Below are 12262 nucleotides of genomic sequence, written 5' to 3' on the forward strand. Positions count from 1 at the left end.
CTTAACCTACTGAGCCACAATGGGAACTCCTGATTGCTGGTTTACTGGCTGGGTGACTAGAGGCAAGTTAACTCATGTCTTTGGGCTTGATTTCCTCTTCAGAGGAGGGATAACAACCACACTGTAGGGCTGCTGTGAAGATTTCATGATATAACAAATAGTACCCGATCTGGCCCATGGTGGGTGTTCAGTCAATACTAGCTCCTTTCTCTTTTCGCACATTAACCCTTCTCTGAAGTGGTCCAGAGACTATGATCATCTGGTGAGAGAATCAAGTTCCATATTCAAAAGTCCTTTTACCCTTTTCTTTGCTTATTCTCTTGGCTCAGTGTGTCCCTAGGAGGAAATAATCAACAAATGTTTACAGAACACCCCTCACCCCCAACCAATTACAGACAATAGAGTCATGGACTCTATTCCCTGTACCATTTCCAGTCAATGGTGCCAAAGAGACTTTTGTGGCCAAATATACACTCCATGAAAGGAAAAGTGTTGACCTTCACAAACAAGAATGCCAGCAAAAAAAAGAAAAAAGAAAAGAAAAGAAAGCTCCAAGAAGTAATATTCCCTAGCTCTGAGGAGAAGGTTAAGATTAGAATTCTAAGAAAGCTGAGGGAAGGAGAGAAAGGACCATTAAAAACAGTATTTCTGTTGCACGAGACACTGAACATGGAACTTTATATGTAATACTTCATTTGTTCCTCCCATTTTCCTTTGTTAGATAAGGGGGCTCGAGAATACTAGTAAGTAGCCCAAGGTCCCAGAGTGGTGGAGCCCAGTGTCTGGCTGTCTCTAAAACTCATGTTCTTTCCACTACAGCAGACTATATCGTATTAACAACCCCTTCGTTATTGCTTGTTTCAATTTGCAATGCAGCAATTTAGTCATTTTAAATTAATCCTTGAAAAATCACCAAGAGATTAAAATGCAAATTTCAACATGGCTAGAGCTCAATAGTGATTCTATGTCAAAAATTACACAAATTGGTCCTACAAAAGTTCAGATGCTCCTTAGAGGGAAGCTTTCCTGCTTCATTTCATATTTGAAATATGAAAAATCATTTCTTTTCCCTTTTCCTCAGGAATATCAAAAGTCAACTATAGGGAGGCAGTGGGGGGCACTATAATGGAAACAAAATGCTTTGGTTCCTTATAAACCTGGATCACTATACCCCACTTGGAAGCAGATCTTGGGCTATAACCTCAGGCTGGTGAGCCCTGGGTCACCACATGTAAAATGAGGCTCACATCTACCTCTCACAGAGGACCTATAAGGATTTAAATGGGACCATGTATGTTAGGAGTTTGGCAGATTGTTTTTATTATTCCTGCTTAGAAACAAACAAGGCCAGCCTTTTACTGGTTTACAAAGGAGGATTTAAGGGACAATTGTCATACACAGGGAATTGGTTCATTAGTGGCAAAACCAGCAGAGGGAATGCAAATTTTCTTTAAATGGTGGGGGCAGGGGTAGTGGCATACAGTGCAGACAGGAATTGGAGGTGGGGCTGTGAAGAAGACAATTTTTTCCCCCTACGCTATTTCTAATCTCAAGTAATTGAGAAATTATTAGGACTTTCAGATACCTTAAAGTTCTTAAGGAATTCTCAGTCCTTAAAATTAAAAAATAAGAGGATGAACCTAATCTAGGCAATAATTTATAACAGCAAAGCATTAGAAACAATCTAAATGTCTGTTAGCAGGTAAAGCACAGTTAAAACATGAGGGGACTTCCAATAAAATACGGTGGATTAAACACATATATTTATCTTTTCTCTCTCCTGATACCATGCAACCCCATCTCCCTGGCAGGAAAAAAACCTCAAAGAATGGGAGAAAAGATAGTGATGGATGAGAGACGACAAACTTTTAGAAGCCAGAAAGCAGACATTACTAAAGAAACGGTTCTCAGTCTAGGTCATTTGACCCAGGGAGCTTATGGCAATGTCCCGAGACATTTTTGGTTGTCGCAGATGGGGGGAGGGGCAGGGGTAGTGGTGTTACCATCTTACAGTGGGCCGAGCCCAGGATGTAGGATGCTGCTTGCTAGGCATCCTATAACATACAAAACAATCCTACACAACAAAGAATGATCTGGCCCACGGTATCAAGAATTTCAACCTAGCCTGAGAAACTAAAGGAGAGTGACTTGGCAGCCCTGAAAAGGCTGGGAGCAAGAGAATGGAGCAGCAAACATCCAACCCAAATCCTACTACAGAACACCAAGAAAGTGCAGAACTAGAGACAACCAGCACCTCCAAAGGGTGTCAACAAAAAGAAGAGTCATTTGATGCCAAGATTCTCTTTTCTCCAGCTCACTGAGCTAGTTAGTCAGCTAGCCTTCTGGAACCCTGATTGGAAAATAAATGTTTACTTTCTAAAGAAACTTAACCAGAAAGGCTTGTGGACATGAGCTATAGCTGAGGACAGGGGATAAAGCATTAAATCGAAAATGGGAGGGGAGTTTAAAGTATACATACTAAAAGTTCATATCCTATAACGTACTGCTCTGCTCAGCTTCCAGAACAATTGTAATGAAGCTTACCCTCACTGGCAAGAGGAAACTGACTAGTTCAAAAGGAAAGATTCTGATCCTGATGTTTGAAATTTCCCCCTTCCCAGTAGCCACACCTCTAAGCCACCATCTACAGTAAAGTGCACCAGGTAACAAGCCCCATTCATGAACACAGAGCTACCAATTAGCTTTTTAGTGCCTCACTCAAATATGACTGGACAGTGAATTGAGGAAATGGCTCTACAATCAAAGATAAAAAAAAAAAAAAAAACAGATGAGAGGACAACTGAAGAAGAAAGCAGTGCAAGAAGAACAATTTTTTTAAAAAATTATGAATAATAGTATCTTAGAAATAAGAAAAAAATGTCGCACCTGTGAAACAAGCTGGCATTAAAAAAAGAACAATCTATTGTACAACACTAAAAAGCTCTTGGATATTAACAATGATGGCAGAAGTAGGGAATTCAAAAAGGTGGAGTTCCTATCATGGTGCAGTGGAAACGAATCCGACTGGGAACCACGAGGTTTCGGGTTCGATCCCCGGCATCACTCAGTGGGTTAAAGATCCAGCGTTGCCGTGAGCTGTGGTGTAGGTTGCAGACACGGCTTGGATCCTGCATTGCTGTGGCTCTGGTGTAGGCCAGTGGCTACAGCTCTGATTAGACCCTAAGCCTGGGAACCTCCATATGCCTTGGGTGCAGCCCTAAAAAGACAAAAAAAAAAAAAGAAATTCAAAAAGGTGGAAAGATTAGTTGAAGAAAGTAGAAAAAGGACCAAAAGAGAGATGGAAAACAGAAAGATTATGAAAATTAGAGAACCAGAGATCCTGCCCTGGCACAGTGGATTAAGAATCTGACTGCAGCAGCTTGGGTCGCTGTGGAGGTGCAGGTTTGATCCTGGCTAAGTGGGCTAAAGGATCTGTCACAGCTGTGGCTTGGATTAGGTCTAGGAACTTCCACATGCCGTGGGTACAGCCATAAAATTAAAACAAGAAAAAAAGAAAGTTAGAGGGTCAACACTAGGAAATTTAATACCTCACTATAGAGACTCCAAAAAAGAGGAAAAAAGCAAAAACAAAAGACAAAGAAGAATTTTTTCAAAGAAATAATGTGAGAAGCTAGCTCTAAAGGACATGAATTTCCATGCATGGGCCCACCAAATGCCCAGCATAGTAAACGAAAATGGACCCAAAGCAAGGCAAATCACTGTACAATTTCAAGATACTAGAAACAAAGGATCCTAAAACAGGCAAACAAAACCCTCTAGCAATCAGAATGCCTTAAGACTTCAACGTTTCAATGGAACTATGCCTTCAAAATTCTGAAGGTAATTCCCAACACTATCAAGAGTGGAATAAAGTCATTTTCAGTCATGAAAGAAAACATATCATAGTTTACTATATGATTCAGCATGCTCATTGAAATGTAAACATTAACTACTGATTTAATTAAACATTTTTCTGAGGATAGAGAAAAGATAGGGGAGGGGAAAGTGAGTGGCAAAAATATTTTATGTGTACGTGTGTTTCTACTTTGAAGTTTTTAGCAGTCATGGTATTTCTCTCTATATTTTTAACTAACATGCTCATATTGCTGTATTTTATGATTTTATTTTATTTTGTCTTCGTCTTTTTAGGGCTGGATTCCCAGGTTCCCAGGCTAGGGGTCTAATAGGAGCCACGGCTGCCAGCCACCACAGCCATAGCAATGCAGGATCCCTAGCCCACTGAGCAAGGCTAGGGATCGAACCCACAACTTCTTGGTTCCTAGTCAGATTCGTTTCTGCTGCACCACAACGGAAACTCCAAAACTGAGTTTTTATAAAGTCTTATTTTCCAGTTTAACAATATTTTCTAATTAATTAAATGGTATAATTTATTTTTGTAGTTCCGGCTTTTTTATTACTATTCTTTTTCTAGCTTCTTGAATCAAAAGTCAAGTTCATTACTTTCTAAATTTATTTACAATGAAAGCATCCAAAACTATGAATTTTCCCAAATATAGTTTTGGCCACATCTCTTAGGTTTTTATTATCTAGTATTCTCATTGTCATTAATGTCTAAATAATATCCAATTTCAATGTTTTATCATCTTTGAGCCAACCACCCCTTCAAGTAGAAGAATATTATAAAAGCCTTAATTCATCATTAATTTCTAGTTTTATTTCATTGTAATAAAAGACAGTGGACTTTAAGAGTTTTCTATTTTGAATTTTTCAGTGTGACCTAGCACACAATCAATTTTATAAATGTTCCACGGCACACCCCTGGCTTCTGCTCTTTTTGCAGGGCTTTTCCAGTTCTTATGGGGTTCCTTCCCTGTCTATACCATATTGACTGCCCAATAACCATCTCATTTATGTTGCAGAAATTCTTCAAATGTTCTAGTTCATGGTGGCTCCTTCTGCCATTATGTGGACATTTTTTCTCCTTAATTTTATGGTTCTTTTATTACTTCAATGGAAATTTTTTGAGAGACAAAAGGTAAAATTATTGGCTCAAAGTTTAGCATAGTATATGAGAACTCAGTTTCCAGTATCAGCAAGATTAATGTTTGAATCCTAATTCTACCACTTCTTTGCTGTAGGACCTCAAATATGCTACTTAAATTTTCAAGACCTCAGAGTTCCTGTTGTGGCACAGCAGAAATGAATCCGACCAGGAACCATGAGTTTGCAGGTTTGATCCCTGGCCTCACTCAGTGGGTTAAGGATCCAGCGTTGCCATGAGCTATGGTGTAGGTTGCAGACGTGGCTCAGACCTGGCGTGGCTATGGCCGTGGCATAGGCTAGTAGCTGTAGCTCCGATTAGACACCCCTAGAAAGGGAACTTCCATATGCCATTGGTGAGGCCCTAAAAAGAAAAAAAAAAAATTCAAACCTCTGTTTCCTAAAATAATAATTAGGGCACTTACTACCTAAGATTGATAAGAGAGATAAATGAGAAAATACAAGCAAAGCACTAAATACATTATTTGACAAGCAGTAGTACTCAATAAACATTAGCTATTATTGTTACAATGGTAACTGTGGTCTGGATTTTTTACTTACTTAATGTCAAACGAAAAAGAAGCAATGTCTCCCACTGGAACCTGATCATACTGTTAGTAAACTTTGTGGATATCTTCGACGGTCCCAACTTTCAAGACTGTTATCTAATCACAACATTATAACCTTATTAATTAAATGTGACGGCTTGACTTATTCCAGACCTTTAAAAAGTTGACAAGTATATACCCAAAAGAATCAAAGCGACTGAACAGATAAATAATGCTAAGGTATTTTTCACAACAGCCTAAAAGTGGAAGCAACCCAGTATCCATCAATGGATGAGCAAAATGTAGGATATCACATATATACAATGGAATATTGTTTAGCCTTAAAAAGAAGGAAATCATGACACACGCTACAACATGGATGAACCACAAAGGCATTATGTTAAGTGAAACAAACCACACATAAAAGGGCAAATACTTTATGATTCTACATAAATGAGGTGCCTAGAGTAGTCAAATTCATAGAAACAGAAAGAACAGTGGTTGCCAGGTGATGGGAGAGGGAGAGAATGAGTTGTTTAAAGGGTATAGGGTTTTAGTTGGGAGAGATGAAAAAATTCTGGAGCTAGTTGTTGGTGTCAGCTGCACAACAATGAATGTGTTTACCAATGAAATGTATACTTAAAGATGGCTTAAAACAGTAAATGTTATGTATATCTTGCCACAATTTTAAAAAGCAACCAAGTGTCTTAGCAGTGATGATTCCATATTTAATTCTATGCAGTACTATTTACAATCTGAGTAAAACATGTTGAAATTATGTCTTAAGACTAGGCTAGATATGTCATTCAGCTTGTTCAGTGGGCAAACATTAACCTCTGCTCCCTCAGACTCAAGTTCACTGCTAAGTCTTTAAAAGGTGGGGTGGGGGTCCTCACACTCCTACCCACGAATACTTTGTTTTACTCTCTTAAAAATGAATATAGAAATGTAACAGAAGCATAATTCTACTTGAGTAAGTCCACCCTAATAAAGAAGTCTTTACATGGAAAGTTCTTTATATAGAAGCATTTTATTTACAACAGCAAAAACTAAAAACCACTTAAATGCACAACAGTGAGGAAACAGCTAACTACACAGCAAATTGAATATTATGCACTTAACAAAAAGGATTATGCATGAAATGGCAAAATGCTTAAGTAATTGGTGATTCCAACTATGTAAAAAATACATTCCAAAAAGACTGCAATGAGAGATCGATATGTTAATAGGTGATTACCTTTGAGAAGTATGAATAATGATCCCTCCTTGTCATTATACTTTCTATACTTTTCAAATAGTCTCTATTCGGCTGTGCTTTTATAATGCATTATTTTTATAATGAGAAAATATATCCCTTTATTTTCTTTTAAAAATAAAAAAACAAAGAAGAATAAAAATTTAACTCACACCCTGGCCAAGTACTCACATTCTCAGGGATGCTGGGAAGTTCTCTGGTATCAGGCACAGTAAAATAAGAATGCTGGAAAAGAGAAAAAAAAAAAAAGGCTATTTATTTCTGCAAAGATATGCAACAAGCCCATCATTCAGAAACCAGGTAAATGATCTGAAGATAATGCCTCACTCACATGAATAAACAGGATTTCACCCAAAGGGAATGTCTATGGAATATTTTCTTTGGATAAGGTTGGATTAAATCATCTTTTTGGTGGATAGAGTTCTTTTCCATGAGATATGAACTTTCCTGGGAGATACAAATGAACAGCTCAAAGACGTTAAAGGCTAAATTCTCATTCGACTTCTGCAGGTTTCTAAACACATGAAAGCTGCAGGCTTCATAATTTATTGTTCAATGAAGCACACAGACTCTAGGGACCAACTCTAGGTTCACTTTGGAATGGTCTTTACCAACCAACCTGCCAATTCATTTCAGCATCCAAGATTATATCCATCTATAAGCTGCAGGCCAAATCTGCCCCGAAGGCCCAAGCGATGTTAAGGACAGTTGCAGCTGAAAGGCTGCTGTACTGAGACGTTACAGATGGCTAACAGTGGAGAGAGTCTTTCCATTAGGCCTGCTCTGCAAACAGGCCTCCTGACTTCCAGTGCAAATTCCAGCATAGGGAGCTGGAGCCTCAGTGGAGTTGAAAACCTGACCTATTCAGGGAACATACAAGGAGACATCTCCATGTGTATAACAAGCATGTGTCCCTGGGTCAAATGACAACAGGCTGAACTGAATATACCTCCTCTGTGCTACTAAAGACTAAGAGAACAATGGGAACCAGGAATGGAAGAGCTTGGTGCTGGCCAATTAAAGAAGGGATTGTGCAAAGGCCAAAAAAGGTCACACACAAAGTCAGCTTAGCCATGGCCTAAGTTCAAACCTGGACCCCCAAGTGATACTTCATAAAGTTCTCCCCAGCCTCCATTCTTAGATAATTGCAAAATAAGTAGGTCCCTGGAAAAATGAGTTGGATAGGCATCCTGAAATAAAAGGCCTGGGGAACAACTACAATAATGACAATAACAACAATAACAGTATGAGCCACTTGTCTAATACGCAGCAGATACTTATGAACACATGCTATGTGGAAGGCTTTACTCCAGGTACTTCCTCAATAGTATCTCTAATTTCCAAAGCAAAATTTAAGACAGATATTATCTCCATATTGCAAATGGGTAAATTAAGGCTTAGAGAGGTAAAGTAACTTAAGGTCACAGAGCTGGTAGGTGACAGAGCTAGGATTGAAACCAGGTCTGCATAACTAGAGCTCTGCTCTTTTCACTTTAACAGACTATTATACTTGTGGTTTTTATGTGCAAACTATAGCTAAAGCCATTTAAATTAAGCTAATAAGTTAAAAAGCCAAAAAAATTAAAAGATAACTTAAGAAATACCCTCTGCAGTGTTATATTCCAAAATCTGTTTGTGCGCCAACACATCATCTATGACGTCTTACAATAGAGATTATGTAGCATGATAATCATGGGAAACTAGCCGGAAACTACTTAATTAATTCAACTCAACAATGAGGATTGAAATAGTAAAAGTAAAATACAAGGTTAAATTTGATGCTATGAGATACCAAATTCTATGCCAAATGGCTAGAAGGGAGTTCCAGGAAGTGTTCAGTAATGGATGTCCAGGTGGTGATGGAGTCACAGAGTAATGACAGGTACAGTGAGGGAGAAGAAGAGGGACCACAGAGTCAGCCACTTAACAGTTATGTGACCTTAGGCAACTTCATTTAATAGCTCAGAACCTCAGTTTGTTAACCTGTAAATGGGAGTTGTAATAGCTACTTCAGATCTGTTGTGAAGAATAAATGCTATATATGTGAAGCGCCTAGCATTCCATAAATGGTGCTTTAACAGAAAATTACTATTACTGCTCTATTTCTATTTATCTCAATCACCTATAGCAGACACGCAGAAATATTTTCTTATAGCAAAAGATAAAAAGTCCAGTTTTGCCACTTTATCAATATTTCAGGCTTTACAATTCAGATGAGACTAACCCTCCAGCAATGCAACATGGAGAGAGGAATTTTTTGTGAACAGGGAAGAATATCTGCCTTTACAAATGCAACGGATTGTAAATAGTGAGCCTACGCAGTTCCAAAACCAAGCAGTCCCCAGGCTGTCCTTTGAGATTCTGTCTTGCTCCATCGCCCATGAAATGCTGGGACCAGAGGAGGTCAGAAACATTCCTAGAAACCACTGGCATGAAACAGCTGCACCCCCAACAGTTCCTCCTGCCCTGGCGATGGCTTGTCCTTAAGGCCTAGCAGCAGCCACTCAGGGGAAGGAGAGGCCCTGCCTCCCCAGCAGCTGGTGACCCAGCCAGCCTACTCCCTGGCTACCTGTCGGATGTCATTACAGATTGAAGCAGTGAGATCAAGCTGCTTAAGAAAAGGGACTGAGACAAAGACAAGGTTGCTTAGCTATGCGGCAATGACTGGGGCAGGTTTAAAGCTGCTTTCTTCATTTTTTTCCAGACACTCTTCCTTACATGAGTTTCTGGAACAAGTTTTCATACTTTCCTGTGCTCCATTAAAATGAGCAAAAACCTTCTTTCACTTCCTTCTTTCCTCCCTTTCTTTCAATACTCATGGCCTAATGGAAAGAACACAGGCTTGGAAGTCAGCCCTGGGTTTAAAATCTCACTTATTAACCACATGCCCTTGGATAAGCAAGTATCTTTTCCTCTCTAAGCCTCATCTATGAAATGAGAATGCTAACATCTATTCGCAGAGTTGTTTTGAACAATAGAGATGCATACTTGGCATAAATCAGGAACTTAGTAAATAGATCTATTATTAGTTATTGGCAGTAACAGTTCTTTCAATTTGAACATCATGAAAGAAACACTTTAAGTTCATTTTCTTTAAGAGGGCAAATACCAAGATAATTACCACTGAATATCAACCCTGTACCTGGTCACAGTAAAGCTGAAAGACAAAACTGTTTAAACATTCAGACCCCCACAACATGGGGGCCACAGCTCCTCGATAATCTATAACTGGCCAAAGGGTGTTCCTCTTAGAATTTTGATGAAGGTGGTGGCAAGAATTTGACCCAGGGAATCAGAGAATTCCACTAACTGGAATATGGAAAGACCCCCTCATCTGATGCCTTATCTGACGGAGGAGGAAATTGAGGCCCACAAGGTTAAAGGTTTTGATTAAGATCACTCAGGTCACTGGCAAAACTATGATTTGGGGATCGATAACTTCTTAGCTGCAATTCAGAGGATTTTCTACCCTGGCACACTATGGACCACATGGCATGCACATAAGAGAGAGTTCAAAGAGGAGTTCCCATTGGCGCACAACAGAAATGAAATCCGACTAGGAACCACAAGGTTTTGGGTTCCATGCCTGGCCTCTCTCAGCGGGTTAAGGATTCGGAGTTGCCGTGAGATGTGGTGTAGGTCACAGACAGGGCTCAGATCCCATGTTACTGTGGCTGTGCCTTAGGCCAGCAGCTGTAGCACTGATTAGACCCCTAGCCTGGGAACCTCCACGTGCCATGAGTGCAGCCCTAAAAAAAGACTGGGGAAGAAAAAAAAAAAAGAGAGAGAGAGAGTTCAAAGAAACAATCTGGCCAGGAACTGTGCTAGGCACTCTCCATCCCTGTCCTGGATGGGCGTACAGTCCAGAGGCAATTAGAAGAAAAGATTGTTCCAATGCGACGTAACTGGTACCACAAAATGTACAAGATGCTTGGTGCAAAAAAGAAAACCTTAGCTAAGCCTTAGGGGATGTTAGGGGAGGATTTCTCTGGAATAAAAATCCAAGTTGAGTTCTGAAGGATGAACACGGGTTACCCTGGTAAACAGGGGAAAGGCAGTGTGGAAGGTTTGGCGGCAGCAGGACGGGCTCTGGCAAAGGGGCAGGCACATTAGTGCTGGGGGGCAAAGTGTGAGGCAGGGAGCCCTAGGACAGGGGTAGAGGAGGCAGGCAGGGGCTGGCCATTCCATTCCAAGCCAAGCATCTGCCATCCAGGAGAGACTAGTGACGGATGACAGCCAGGAAGCAAGGAGCCTGGGGACATTTGGGATCCATTCCTCATGGAATCCCGTAGAAAGAAATACAACACCCTGGCCTTTCTTGAGGTCTCAGAGTATCAGCAATGGGGAAAGGGGGAGGGAGGAAAGGGGAGGTGCAGAAGACAAAAGACAATCCCATTGGGCTCTTTCTGTTAATAGTGGAAACATTTCTCAGTGATCACTAATATTCTGCCCCCACTTACCACGCTGAGATGAACAGACACTCCTGGGTCAGGGATAGGAAGTTTGTGCAGAGTTTCAAGAAGCTCATTCCACTGACTCTCCTGAAAGAAATAAAAGGCCTAAGTAACAAAAAGCAAGGCTGAACCCTTAGTAGGAGACCTGCAGGGAGGTCTGGGCACACAGGGACCTGTGGGTCCACATGACTGAGGGGGCTGGGGAGGTGCTGGCCCCAGAACAGAAGTAAGTGCAACAGTCAAGTAGGTTTGGACAAAAGACACTGCTTATGGCTCAATAAAAGAGCCAAATAGATCCTCCCACACCAAGTCTGACATTTTCTACTCAGTGAGACACCTACCATGACCGCCTTTTATGGATCATATACCATAAGCTCTCTGCAAATCTGTCCTCTCAACTCCATAGCAACAACTTTTAAATGTAAACAACCTAGCTTACAGGGCGGGGGAGGTTGTGAGAAATAACGATGACACTATAGATCTTGTCTTCATCATCATTACCCTCAATTAATTTTATTGAGTGTTCACTGGATACACACAGCAGCCTCCAATTATGGAAAGTTAAAAATGAACTACGTACAACAGCATGCAATATAGGATGGTGGCTGTGCATTTTAATTAGTGAAATTGAGCTACAGAATGAAATGTAAAGCAGTACAAATTATTCAATTGAAAACAGATTCACCTTTAAAATGTTCAAAAGAACACTGCTTACAGAATGATCCAAAAGCTCTCTCTCTCCCACTCTGTGCAATTCTCTGCACTGATAAAATAGTACTAAGCTTACATATGGACCCATTTGTTAGCTGTTTGAGCCTCACAACTACCTCACTTTACAGATTGAAAACTAAGGCTGCAAAGGGTGAAGCAACTTGCCTCAAATCAGCCAGTTAGTAAGGTGCACAGCCAGAAGCTAATTCCAGGTTCTCCGGGTTTAAGCCCAGAGCCCTCTCTGGTGTCCACAGCTGCCTTTGGTGGTGAATTTAAAGGAGAGAGGGGAAAAA

The 12262-nt window shown here is 40.3% G+C and overlaps 1 protein-coding gene across 9 annotated transcripts in view; it reads right to left on the bottom strand.

Moving 5' to 3' along the window:
• Positions 1-12262, bottom strand: part of DENND1A (DENN domain containing 1A) — a 518366-nt gene that overhangs the window by 252744 nt on the left and 253360 nt on the right. For 8 of the 9 annotated variants that reach the window (XM_047768359.1, XM_047768362.1, XM_047768357.1 and 5 more), the window contains 2 exons: positions 11265-11345; positions 6976-7029 (listed from right to left, as the gene is read on the bottom strand). In XM_047768359.1, coding sequence (XP_047624315.1) covers positions 6976-7029; positions 11265-11345 — 135 coding nt within the window. The remainder of the gene's footprint in view (positions 1-6975; positions 7030-11264; positions 11346-12262) is intronic. The other variant, XM_047768358.1, reaches the window with a different exon arrangement.

Source organism: Phacochoerus africanus, chromosome 2, assembly GCF_016906955.1.
Source record: "Phacochoerus africanus isolate WHEZ1 chromosome 2, ROS_Pafr_v1, whole genome shotgun sequence".
In the NCBI taxonomy this organism is placed as follows: domain Eukaryota; kingdom Metazoa; phylum Chordata; class Mammalia; order Artiodactyla; family Suidae; genus Phacochoerus; species Phacochoerus africanus.